Source organism: Paramisgurnus dabryanus, chromosome 15, assembly GCF_030506205.2.
Source record: "Paramisgurnus dabryanus chromosome 15, PD_genome_1.1, whole genome shotgun sequence".
In the NCBI taxonomy this organism is placed as follows: Eukaryota; Metazoa; Chordata; class Actinopteri; order Cypriniformes; family Cobitidae; genus Paramisgurnus; species Paramisgurnus dabryanus.
In genome coordinates this window covers 8,633,753-8,647,398 of record NC_133351.1, presented here as the reverse complement: position 1 = coordinate 8,647,398, position 13,646 = coordinate 8,633,753, and the positions used below count along the sequence as shown (strand labels likewise).

General features: G+C 35.5%; 2 protein-coding genes across 5 annotated transcripts in view; one reads left to right on the top strand and one right to left on the bottom strand.

Moving 5' to 3' along the window:
* Positions 1–11,624, top strand: part of stat4 (signal transducer and activator of transcription 4) — a 42,719-nt gene extending 31,095 nt beyond the window's left edge. Inside the window, exons 42-47 of the mRNA XM_073812014.1 lie at positions 2,676–2,770; positions 4,412–4,551; positions 4,648–4,836; positions 6,617–6,689; positions 6,767–6,827; positions 8,588–11,624. Coding sequence (XP_073668115.1) covers positions 2,676–2,770; positions 4,412–4,551; positions 4,648–4,836; positions 6,617–6,689; positions 6,767–6,827; positions 8,588–8,605 — 576 coding nt within the window. The 3' untranslated portion in view covers positions 8,606–11,624. The remainder of the gene's footprint in view (positions 1–2,675; positions 2,771–4,411; positions 4,552–4,647; positions 4,837–6,616; positions 6,690–6,766; positions 6,828–8,587) is intronic.
* glsb (glutaminase b) overlaps positions 10,936–13,646 on the bottom strand; it is a 43,409-nt gene continuing 40,698 nt past the window's right edge. For all 4 annotated transcript variants that reach the window (XM_065252120.1, XM_065252121.1, XM_065252122.1 and 1 more), the window contains 2 exons: positions 13,319–13,382; positions 10,936–12,074 (listed from right to left, as the gene is read on the bottom strand). In XM_065252120.1, coding sequence (XP_065108192.1) covers positions 11,924–12,074; positions 13,319–13,382 — 215 coding nt within the window. In that variant the 3' untranslated portion in view covers positions 10,936–11,923. The remainder of the gene's footprint in view (positions 12,075–13,318; positions 13,383–13,646) is intronic.

Here is a 13,646-nt window from a genome sequence, read left to right as displayed (position 1 = left end):
TTCCCCTGAGAAACTTTTATGCGTTCCCCCGAGAAACTTTTTGCGTTCGCTCGCAAAAAGAGCCTATGTTTCCGTGAGGACCCACAGCGCTTCACAGCGTCACCTGAGACAGTTCACAAGGTAATGGCATCATTGATGCCAGCTGTTTGTAGATATGATATATAACTACTGTTATTAAAGAATTATACCGTATTTCTTTGTATTTAAGTCCAAGTTCAAAATAACACTCTATAAACCGCTACATTGTGAATGCATTGAGCTGTCTGAACCATTGCTGACGGGAGATAAAGTGTTTATCTGAACTAAAAACATGACCTGTTTCACAATGGAGTGGTTTAAAGAGTGTTATTTTGAACTTGGACTTAAATACAAAGAAATACAATATCATTATTTAATAACAGTAGTTATAACAGCGGACATCAATGATGCCATATGGTGTAGTGCTGGGAACACGCAGCTATACGGAGTACCCTTATTAGATGGCATGGGGTAGCCTATATCCACCTCTAAATGTGAAATATTAAATATTAATATAATTTCTATAATGATCCTAATGCTGAGCCAAGCAGCATAAGTTAAAGCAACACTATGTAGTTTTTTTACCTTTAAATAATGTCTCTAAAATTATTTCAGTGATAGAACAACTTTTAACTGGACAAATTGTACTGTTGCTGCAACCTGAGCAGCCTCCTAGCTGCTACAAGCACAGTCTGAAAGTGGCGGTGGAGGGTAGGAAACACAGCCCCGCCCCTCCCCCTACCTGCAGAAGAGTGTCTGATACCAGGCACTGTTGCGCTTTTCAACCACATGGGGGAGCTGCAAGTCATTTTTAGATGGAAACTACATAGTGTTGCTTTAAGTGACAATACTAGACCATTTTGGAGTGAACTAAGGCTATGCAAGACTATAGCCACTTACATGCCACTGTTTATTTTGAACTTGGACTTAAATACAAAGAAATACCGTATAATTCTTTAATAACAGTAGTTATATATCATATTTAAACAGCTGGCATCAATGAACTGCCTCAGGTGACGCTGTAAGCGCCGTAGTTTCTTGCAAAAACGTAGGCTCTTTTTGCGAGCGAACGCAAAAAGTTTCTCGGGGGAACGCAAAAAGTTTCTCAGGGGGACGCAAAAGGTTTCTCGGGGGAACGCAAAAGTTTTGCGAGAGAACGCAAAGTTTCTCGGGGGAACGCAAAAGTTTTGCGAGAGAACGCAAAAAGCTTCTCGGGGGAACGCAAAAGCTATAAAAAAAAAATTCCCTCTCATCCCAAATATTATCCACCACCATGTCCCCTCGCGGTCTCCGTAAATGATTATGTACAATTGTTTACGGTTTGTGTCATTTTCATCAAAATATTAGGGATGCATAACGATTAATCACGATTAAGTTTTTGTTAACATCATATATGTGTGTGAACTGTGTTTAATAACTTTGTATAGATAAATGCACACACATTGCATGTATATATTTAAGAAATGTTTACATGTGTATATACATTTGTATATTTATGTATCATTTATATTATAATAATTTTTTTTCTTAAAATGATACATGCATGTGTGAATATTTATATATACATAATTATTATTCACAGTTCATACAAATATATGATATAAACAAAAACTTTTATTTTGTAAAATATTAACCGCGGTTAATTGTTATGCATCCCTACAAAATACATTATACTGGTTCTGTTGAATAATCTTACACCTTAAAACATTTAGTTCATTGAACAAGGGATGTCGTGCTAAACAACACAGTCTCAAGGCAAGTCGTGTTATAGTAATGAAAATTTTAATTAATTTATTCGTGTTTGATGACACGAATGTCCGCTCTTTTTCGTGTCTCTGGAGACGAATGTCTTTTTCATCCTTCTGAGCATGATTTTCTATCAATGGCTGTTCGTGTCTGTGGAACGACTTTCTTTATCGTGTCATTTTATATATATTTTTTTCATCGTTCTTTCCTATTTTTAAATGATTGTTGCTTGGGTTTAGGGTTAAATTTGGAGTTTGCGTTAGGATGTAATTTTATGCATTGGTTTCTACATGTTTTTGTCCGCTTTTAAAACTATTCTCGCCTTAGGGTTACAGTTGGGGTTTGGGTTAGGAAGTCGTAGAAAGTGATTCTAACCCCAAGCAACAATGGTCAAAAAATTTAAAACAACGATGAGAAAACAAAATATAAAATGACACACAATAAAGAAAGTCGTGCCACAGACACGAACAGCCATTGATAGAAATTCATCCTGGGAAGGATGAAAAAGACATTAGTCTCCAGGAACACGAAAAACAGCGGAAATTCGTGTCATCAAACACGAATAAATTAATCAAAATTTCGTTACTATAACACGACTTTCCTTGAGACTGTTAATCTGTTACTGTAAGCATGTTTTCCATAGTTTTTCTGTCTTTTGTAAATGTTGAAATTTTGAGTTTCAGAAAAATTTACTTTTGAGAGATGAACTAAGGATTATGAAGTTACAGGCTTTTGCAGGACATCCATAACGTTGTACAAATTGAAAAAATTGTTCTGAGAAATGCAAGCATTATTTTGCACATTTTAAAAAATGATTTGAGAAATTCTCCAAAGCGATTGAGAAAAACTGTAACTTTATTCCGAATGTTTTCATATATTTAAAATAGAAATATGAATCGGTGTCTACACAGGTTTCTGCCAATGAGAGGGCTGTACCGTTCTGGCTGTGGATAGATGGGATATTGGATCTTATTAAAAGACACCTGCTAAACATCTGGAATGACGGGTACGAATTTTTTATCATAGCTGAACACATTGTGTACTAGGAATGGGACAAAATATTTGACACCGCCTGTGAAAACCAGACTAAAGGAATATTTTGTGGTTTACCTTTTTCTACATAGTTTTTTCTTTACATTATGTAGGATGATTTTGTGAAATACAACCTTGATATCTTTAATATTGAATGAGTTAAGGTAATTTTAAAGGATTACTCCACTTTCTTAAAAAACAAATTTAGATAATTTACTCACCCCCATGTCATCCAAAATGTTGATGTCTTCCTTTGTTAGGTTTTTTGATGAAAAAATTCCAGGATTTTTCTCCATTTAATAGACTTTATTTGAAAATTCCAGTTTCAACGCAGCTTCAAAGGTCTCTAAATGATTCCAACCGAGTTGTAAGGGTCTTATCTAGCAAAGCCACAACTTCTCGTCTTGCGCCATCCGTGTGATGCGCCGGAGCAACTTCACGTAATGTGTCATGACTTCGAAAGGTCATGGGTTACATATGTGAAACGCACATTTGCAGACCATTTTAAACAATAAACTAACATAAGGACATGAATTTGTATCACTCCACATCACAACAACGTCAGAACGGCCCTCTTCTCCACACTTGTAAACACTGGGGCGGTAGTTTCGCATACGTCACACTTGACCTTTCAACATCATGACGCATAACGTGAGGTCGCGCTGGTGGGTCAAACGGATAGTGCAAGACGAGAAGTTGTGGACATTAAAATGAATGTGTGAATGTGTGTGAGTCATTAAAAGTACATATTTTTTATTTTCTTGCGAAGATGACAATCGTTTTGCTAAATAAGACCCTTATACCTTGTTTGGGATTGTTTAGAGCAGGGGTTTTCAAACTTTTTGTGTGTGTGGACCACTATTTGTAATCAAGAATTTTCGCGGACCACCTCATATTACTCATAATAAAATATGTCTACACAAAGTCCTAAATTTATCTGCACCTCTAAATAGGCTTACTAGCACTAAAACTATAACTGGTCATCACATCAGTACAACAGATTCTTAAAAAAATATTTTTTTCTTAAAAAAAATATTATTTTATATTTAATTTTGCCTTTACACGGACCACCTGGAGTACCCTCAAGGGACCACAGTTTGGGAATGGCTGGTTTAGAGCCCTTTGAAGCTGCGTTGAAACTGCAATTTTAAACTGCATTAAACCTGTAAACTGTTGGGGTCCAATAAAGTCTATTAAATTGAGAAAAATCCTGGAATGTTTTTTTTTTATAAAAACTGAACAAAGAAAGATGTCAACATTTTAGAAGACATGGGGTGAGTAAATAATAAAGAAAGTGATGTAATCCTTTAAAGATTGAAATCAAAATAATGCTCATTACATTATGAGATTTTAGGCTAGATATCACAGACAGGGTCACATATAAGAAATAAAGCAGCAATGTCTGCAAGTTATATTATATAAGGAATAAATAACAATAATGAGAAAGTCACAATTCAGTTGCAGTCAAAGGTATTATTGCCTCCCTATAATAAATCGCTTTATTGTTTTCTAATTTTTCTAACTCGCTATGGATGAAAGTGTCTGCTTAATGTATTTTCTTATCCACCAATCAATTTTCCTTTCAAGACCTTTGTTCTTTGCTACACATATGTAGGTTTGTTGTGGGCTTTTTGAGCAAGCAGCAAGAAAAGATTTTGTTGCAAGACAAACCACCCGGTACGTTTCTTCTGCGCTTCAGCGAAACATGTCGAGATGGAGGAATCACCATCACATGGGTGGAGCATTCAGATGAGGGTGCGTGTTGGTTTGATTCGGAAATGAGATGGTCTGAACAAAACTATATTTTAACCGTGTCACTAATGATTGTGTAATTATGTGTACAAAATGTAGGCAAACCTAAGTTCCATTCTGTGAAGCCCTACACAAAGGCAGATCTGGTGAACATCTCATTACCGGACGTCATTCGTGACTATACGCTCACGGCAGCAGAGAAGGTTCCTGTAAACCCGCTCATCTATCTGTACCCAGACATCCCAAGAGACTTCGCCTTTGGTCCTTACTATACCAGCCCCTCTGAAGGTATATACTCTTTACATTTAGGATTGTTTTTATTTATTCGTTGATCTGGCTGCTAGTTTCCTTAAAGGGATAGTTCACCCAAAAATGAAAATTCTGTCATCATTTACTCACCATCATGTTGTGACAAACCTGTATAAATGTCTTTGTTCTGATGAACACAAGAGAAGATATTTGGGGGAAATGTTTGTAACCAAACCGATCATGAGCCCCAATCACTTCACACCAGGTGTTTCAAAACTTCTTGTAAACCTTAATTTTTTGTCCTTCGGTTCTTTTCAGTGTACTTTGGGTTTGTTAGTTGAGATTACACAACCCGAATTTTAATCTGCAATGTCTGTAACGCATGTGGCATTAGTAGATCACCCACCTGAGTATCAGCGTTGCTTATTTGCGACCCTGAAATTATTTGCGCTGTTCTTAGTAGCACTTTGGGTTTTAGAAAAGCACATTACATTTTGTGTTGGTCATTATGGAAATCAGCTGTTGCGCCTGTGTTATTCAATTTGCGCCTTTTTAGTAAATAACCCACAGATATTACCACTCCCATCTGCGCTTTTTTTGGAATTGCGCTTTTGTGCTAATTTGCCCCGTTTAGTAAATCTGGCACTGTATATTTGGCTTCAGAAGCATAATTTATCTTAGGAAAATAAAGATTTTATGATTTTTTATTTATTAAAAGTATATCTACATTTTTTTGGGACATAATTGGTTTGTGTTCAATAATTAATGTGCTGAACTACATTAATTCTTACTGTAAAAAAGATTTGTCGGTTCAACTTATAAAAGTATAGTGATGCACCGATGTATCGGCCGCCGATATTTATCGGCCGATTTTTGCTGAATTTGAAACCATCGGCATATCGGCAATAGCACGAGAAAGGTCGATACCGATTGTTTATTAATTAACTGCATAAAGAAATCCATTATATGTAAAAAAAAATGAGTTAATGTTGTAAATAAAATAAATGCTGAATAGCAAAAACCACCTTTGAAGGTTGTCATGCTGTCTTATTATATTTGTTTTAGCTTAATTTGTGCCTCTTTTATTATGTTGGTCAGTTGAATGTTAATTAGATCAAATCCATGTTCAGTAAAAATAATTTGATGCAGAAATAAACTAGCTAATAGACCAACTGTATAGTATTGTACACAAGTGTTTAATATCGGTATCGGCAGCGGCCAGAAATTGTCTATTTAAATCGGTATTGGCCCAAAAAAATCCTATCGGTGCATCCCTAGTAATTTACATGGGTTTCTTACATTTTTTTTAGTTAATTCAACCTAAAAATATTAGTGAAGTCAAAAACGTTGGGTAAAAATTGTTGTCAACTATTTTTAAGTCGAATTTTAAGTTGTAATTTTTTTACTGTGCATAAATGATCTGACTCCATGCAGTCACTAAAAATTAACCTTAGACTGATTTGGTTTACTTTGGCCTTCATTGAAAAAAATTAGTCATTCAATTTACTAAATTTTTTTAAGGTAAGTGGTCGCAATCAATTTATTTAAGCTACATTTAAAATAAAAACAAATGAAAAACAAAAAATCTTGTGTTTAAATGTAGCTTAAATAAATTGATTGCAACCACTTACTGTACCTTAAAAAATTGAGTAAATTGAATGAATTTTTTTCAGTGTTTGTCAGTTCCTTCAAATCATTCCATTCATTTTTTTAATTGTTCAACTAATGTTGCCACTGTATGTAGATATCCTCTATGTCTACACTGTGAATATATAAATCATCTGAACATTTGAAATGAAAGAGTTTTTCTTTCCCACAGCTTCAGAAGAGATGGAGGTAGACAGGCCGATCTGCCCATACATGAACAGACGCATGATTTCTGTATCAGTAGTGTAAGTTACTTTCTCTTAAAGCATCAGTGAACAATGATCATCAAAATGTGTTTTAACATTTTCATTTATATTTTTAGTCCATATTCAAGACTCAAAAACACTGCTAGAACACATCAAGACGATTGGTTGGACTCACTGGTACGTGCACAATACTCATATTCAGTTTATTTATAGGATTTTGATAAAGGAACATGATAGTGTTCTTAAAAATACTGTACACTTTTAAAGTCACCATGAAATAAAAAAATATGGGTGCAGATTAATTAAAAAGAATGATAAGCATAGATAAATTATTTATCAAAACTGTTAACTTACCCGCCCCCCTCAAAATGACATCTCTTTCGATGATCACTTTGGCTGCGTTCCACTGCAGTTTTAGACACGCACTCGCAAACTTCCCCAAACACTTCCCCTCGGGGGAATCCCTGTCGCCAATTTGAAGTGCGTTCCACTTCATCAAGTGAATAAGGGAAGTTTATATGGACAGACTCTTCCTCCCTTGATTTTGACCAGGGGAGTGAGTCTACTTCATATGCACACTTCAGGCAACACGACTGTGACGTCACTTCAACAGCTCGCGCTTTGCACAGTTCAAATGATGAAGGCGCGGTCTTCATTTTCCATGTGATCAAGGGCTTAGGGCGTTTCATTTGAACCCACTTCAAGTGTTCGGCCAGTAGTGGGCACTCGTACAACGTAAAGAATGACGCACATCTGAGTGAACGAGACTGAGGGAAGTTAGTGAGGGAAGGTCATAAAAAATTATCTGGAACGCAGGGATAATAAGTCACAGCCTGAGGGCGGGGCTATATTGATTGGCAGCCTCCCTCTCATCCAGCAACCCATCCATCCGCAGTCGCCTCGCCTTCTGTTTTAACTTTTGTTTTATGGTGACTTAAAAAAAAAATTAAAGGGATAGTTCGGCCAAAAATGATATTAAACCCATGATTTACTCACCCCCAAGCTGTCCGAGTTGCATATGTCCATCGTTTTTCAGACAAACACATTTTCGGATATTTTATAAAATGTTTTAGATCTTTCAGTTGATTAAATGTAATGTTACGATGTCCACCCATAGTCCACGACCTTCAAGTCCAAAAAAAGTGCATCCATCCTTCACAAATTAAATCCAAACGGCTCCAGTATGATAAACAAAGGTCTTCTGAGGGTAATCCGCGCGGTGTTGTTGTAGAAATATCCATATTTGAACTTTATTAACGAAAATAAATACCTCCCGGTAGCGCCGCCATCTTAGTCGCGTCCGCATTCAGGATGAGAGCTTACGCGGCCTACGGAGGGAGGCTACTCTGCTGCTGCTCTGTGCCCCCGCCCTCCGAATTTGTCATACGTCACTAAGAAAAGTGCGTACACTACGCTAATACTCTCTCCTGAATACAGAGGAGTCTAAGATGGCGGCGCTACCTGAAGGTATTTATTTTCGTTAATAAAGTTTTAAATATGGATATTTCTACAACAACACCGCAGGGATTACCCGCAGAAGCCGTTTGGATTTAATTTGTGAAGGATGGACGCACTTTTTTTGGACTTAAAGGTCATGGGCTATGGGTGGACCCCGTAACATTACATTTAATCAACTGAAAGATCTAAAACATTTTCTAAAATATCCGAAAATGTGTTTGTCTGAAAAACGATGGACATATGCAACTCGGACAGCTTGGGGGTGAGTAAATCATAGGTTTAATATCATTTTTGGCCGAACTATCCCTTTAAGTTGCCTCACGATGCCATAGAAGAGTCATTTCTGGCTAAATGTTTTTTTTTTTTGGAAAACCAAAATTTGATTCTTCTATGAAATCACTGTGAAGAAGCGTGTTTATATCACGCACAAATATTGAAAATAACTTATGATAACTAAAATCTCATTTGTTTTCACACAGGTCTCCTCTGTATCATAATAGTGTTTCAGCTGTAGTGCATTTATTCTGCTCCTGTCTAAAGAAGAGGAACTGTTTCTCACTATAATCAGTGTTGACATTTAGGGTTAAAACTACTTAATCTTTCTCTTTTTACAAAAAACGTGTAAAAATATGTTTAGAAAGCATGTATGTTGTTACTGAGAATGAAATTGTATTGTGTAAATTTGCATACCACTCACTCACCAGCTAATGCAGTAGATACTACAACTGTAAATGCATACAAATGTGCTTCTGTAATGTCAACCTTTCACGAAAAAGACATCCCATTTCATAATGTGAAGCATTTATTTATTATTGCACATCAAAACTTTGTATTGTAAACCACTGCCTTCATTGCACACGTACAAACACTTTAGTCAGACTGTTAAAACCTACTAGAAACTGTCAGGATGTAAAAACCAACCTTCATTGTAGAGTCAAATGCTGTTTCAGATTTAACCCTGCATCTGTCTGTTTATATACTTTAACATATAGGACAATGGTAGATAGTGTAAATCAGTGGTTCTCAAACTTTTTGGTGCCCCCCAACCCTTGTATGAGGTGCGTTTCTTTGCATCCTCCCAAAGAAAACTCATGACATAAAAAGGATTAAAGATAAATATAAAATGTCATAAAACGGGGCCAGTTTGAGAACCACTGGTGTAAATGCAAATTAATTGTATTGTATTGATAAAGATTGTCCAACATGTAACTGTTGGTTTTTCTTTTTTTTTTAGTTTAGAAAGATGTAAAATAAATCTTTGGTGTCCCCAGAGTATGTATGTGAAGTTCTAGCTCAAAATACCATATAGATCATTTATTATAACATGTTAAAATTGACACTTTGTAGCTGTGAGCAAAAATGTGCCATTTTGGTTGTGTCCTTTTAAATGCAAATGAGCTGATCTCTGCACTAAATGACAGTACTGTGGTTGGATAGTGCAGATTAATGGGCGGTATTATCCCTTTCTGACATCACAAGGGGAGACACGTTTCAATGACCTACTTGTTCAAATGCTTGCAGAGAATGGTTTACCAAAACTAAGTTACTGGGTTGATCTTTTTCAGATTTTCTAGGCTGATAGAAGCACTGGGGACCCAGTAGCACTTAAACATGGAAAAAGTCAGATGTTCAAGATACGTCTCCTTTAAGTGAGTGCTCAACTAGTTCTTAGGAAATGTGTAAATAGAGGTGTCAGTGTCATGTAGTCAATTTATCCGATAATTGGAGTATATTAGTATTGAAAAAAATTTAAGATTGGAGTGGATGTTAGGGTTAGATTATTTTTTACTACTGTAAAACAATAGAAGTCTATGGAATGTCCTCATTTAGACGGATAAGTAAACGTGTGTGTGTGTGTTTGTTTTAAGAGAATGCATCAAAAACTATAGTTGATTTGTAAGGAAATCCAAATGTGATGTAAAGATGCACTTGATATTCAGCTAAACTCAAATACAAAGTAACAGCAGTGAAATCTTTAGCAGTGGTTTAAATGTTCATATAATTTAATGGCCTGCAATGAACTGTTTATGTGTCAAAATAATCAAACATACAGCATTTTCCACTAATAAAATGTAACGTTACATTTATATCATAAAGTTCATTCACTTTGGGAAGCTATCCACATTTTTCTCGAACGCGGAAGTAAGTGATGTGACGTATTTCCTTCCCGGTCTGAGACTTCCGGTTCAATTGCCAGTTGGTAGAAAGCAGTGTAGTGGGAGCATGCATAAAACATGATTTAAACGTTTTTTTTTTTTTAGAAAATCGCAAGTTTTAATTTTCCGTCAGTCTAACTACACGATGTAACTACAGAAGAGTCAAGTTTTAAATAGGAAAATTTCTTAACTCTTTGGTTAATTTTAATAGCGTGATGCTAATGGTCTAATCAGATTCAATGGATTGTGCTAAGCTATGCTAAAAGTGCTAGCGCTAGACCTGGAGATCGGCTGAATGGATTCCAAAACAGTAAAAATCTAATGTTTAACTAGAGGAGCTGGAAAATGAGCATATTTTCAAAAAAAGTGAAATGTCCCTTTAAGGAGATGTAGGATGACATTTGTTTTTATTTGTCCTTGTTCAGGAGTCAAAGCACTTCCATAAGGGTCATGGGTTTATGCTGCTGGTATGTCACCTATTATTGGACAAATGTGAGTTTACTCCAAAAGATTTAGGTGGATGAAAATAAATGGTAAAAAAATATTGTTTATCACTCATAATAATACTATTGTGCAAAGAGTTTGAATGGCGATGTTCAAAATATGATTTGATATCCAACTGATGACCTGAAGTGGACACAACTCTAAAACTATAAAAAAAAATTCAATGTTTTTAACCTTTTTTTTATTGATTATTGCACATCAAAATAAATATTTATAACATTGCTTTAACTGCACACGTAAAGTACTGTACATACACCACTGACTGCAGCCAAATACAGTCACATAAACATAAGACATAAACATCAGTCTGCTGTATTCAGAAAAACATTAAATAGTCTTTAAAACTAAACATTTTTCAACATGAATTTCTTTTATATCTTTCTAACTGATTATTATTTAATTTATTTTATGGTTCATACAAGGCTCTGATTGAGCAGAACTATCACTTTTTAACGGCTAAGACTATACCTTACATTTACGGTAATTTAACAGATTAAATATATAAGAAATACCGATGGTCATTTGCATTTATGAATATAGCAGTCTAATAAAATCCTAATATAAGTTCATAATAATTATGTTAAATAATAATTTACAAGATGTCAAATAAAATAATATTTATAACATGACTATAACACTTCTGCAGCTTTCTTTTCAGTGTAACCCTTTGAACCCTTTTATATTCAGATTGCAAACATTATTACTTTAAATTCAGTCAACAATGTGAAGGTTTATGAGTAAAGAATATTAAGATACTAAGATGATGCAGGAATAACTGTGTCTTTGGCAGTGGTTAAACCTTTTTCAGATAATTGTAATTAAATAAACATAAAAATCATGCCAGCTATTGTAAAAATTTTTTTTTAAATCTAAACAATAAAAATTGTTTGTCAGCTTTAACAAGACATTACTGGCACTTAAGCATAGAATGAACAATAAACATGTGTGTATTACAGGGTTTTACACCATTTTACATTACAATCTTACTTGTAAAAACAAGACGTCTCACGAAAAAACCTATTAAACCCACAGAAGATAACATCAAAAATATATATCTATTTATTTATTTTATGAGAAGAACAATACACTAACCTTACAAAGTCCTTTATTAGTGTGTTAAGAAGTGCTTCCTCTACTAATAGATACGAGTTATGTTTACAGCATCCCATCCAGGTTTTTCTCAGTGGTCTCTTTGTTTTGGACAGGGTTTGCAGTTGGATTGTATTTTTCATTGTACTCTTGCAGAAGCGTGAGGACGTCATGATGACCAAAGTGCTTTGCCTCATCGATTGGTGTGTTGCCCCATCTGGAGGGAGAAGTTTATTATTTCATGCAGTATGCACTCACAAAAAACACACAAAATTCCATATCCTAAAGCTGAGCATAACTAAAACTATTATAATTATAGACATTGATTTCTATTGACTTTCCATTCAATTGCCATGACTATTGGAATCCTTACCAATCACTTTATTTCTAAAATATGCACATCTGTAAATAACTATCCAACTTAAATTGTCTTTTTCTTGTGTTTATGTATATACTTTAAGTATCTGGAGCTCCTGCAATGAATAATCCTCATGTGTATGCACACTTGCCAATTGAAACTCATTTACATTTAAAAAGTCTAACAAACTTTTTGTCAAGTTTTAGGGGCTTTTGTGCCTTTATTTGGACATGAAGTGGAGCATTGACTTAAAAGTGTTGGGTGGAGGGAGATGGGGAGCAGGATCTGGAAAAGACCTACAAGACGAAATTAACCCCAAGGTCACATTGAACGCACTGTGCTGAATATGTCTGCTCACTAACCACTGAGCTATCGGTGCCGATGTAAAGATGTATTTTTAATCAAAAGTCGATTAAAGGGATAGTTCGGCCAAAAATGATATTAAACCGATGATTTACTCATCCCCAAGCTGTCCGAGTTGCATATGTCCATCGTTTTTCAGACAAACAAAGGCCTTCTGAGGGTAATCCTTGTGGTGTTGTTGTAGAAATATCCATATTTAAAACTTTATTAACGAAAATAAATACCTTCCGGTAGCGCCGCCATCTTAGTCGCGTCCGCATTCAGGATGAGAGCTTACGCAGCCTACGGAGGCTACTCTGCTGCTGCTCTGTGCCCCCGCCCTCCGAATTTATCATACGTCACTAAGAAAAGTGCGTACACTACGCTAATACTCTCTCCTGAATACAGAGGAGTCTAAGATGGCGGCGCTACCGGAAGGTAGTTATTTTCATTTATAAAGTTTTAAATATGGATATTTCTACAACAACACCGCCCGGATTACCCTCAGAAGACCTTTGTTTATCATCCTGGAGCCGTTTGGATTTATTTTGTGAAGGATGGACGCACTTTTTTGGACTTAACCGTAACATTACATTTAATTAACTGAAAGATCTAAAACATTTTCTAAAATATCCGAAAATGTGTTTGTCTGAAAAACGATGGACATATGCAACTCGGACAGCTTGGGGGTGAGTAAATCATGGGTTTAAAATCATTTTTGGCCGAACTATCCCTTTAAGCAGGTATAAAAATATGCTCACCTGTCCTTGGGACCAGGGTTCACCTTGCAGGCCTCCAGCAGAAACCGCACCACTTCCATGTGTCCTATAAATAGCAGGGGGGAAAGTTTCTTTTTAGCAAATCACTATCCCCTTTCATTGTACGGGAAAAAGACAAAGATTTTGATTAACAACTTGTTTAATTTATTTTAACTTGTTTATATTACTCTACCTTATTTTTTAGCTATTTAAGACACTTTGCAGCAGAGAATATTATATTGTTAAAGTCTGTGTAAACTCCGATATTAAATGTGTTCTGAGTTTGTGACACCACACAAAATTGTGTTATTAAACATCCAGTCAAATTTGA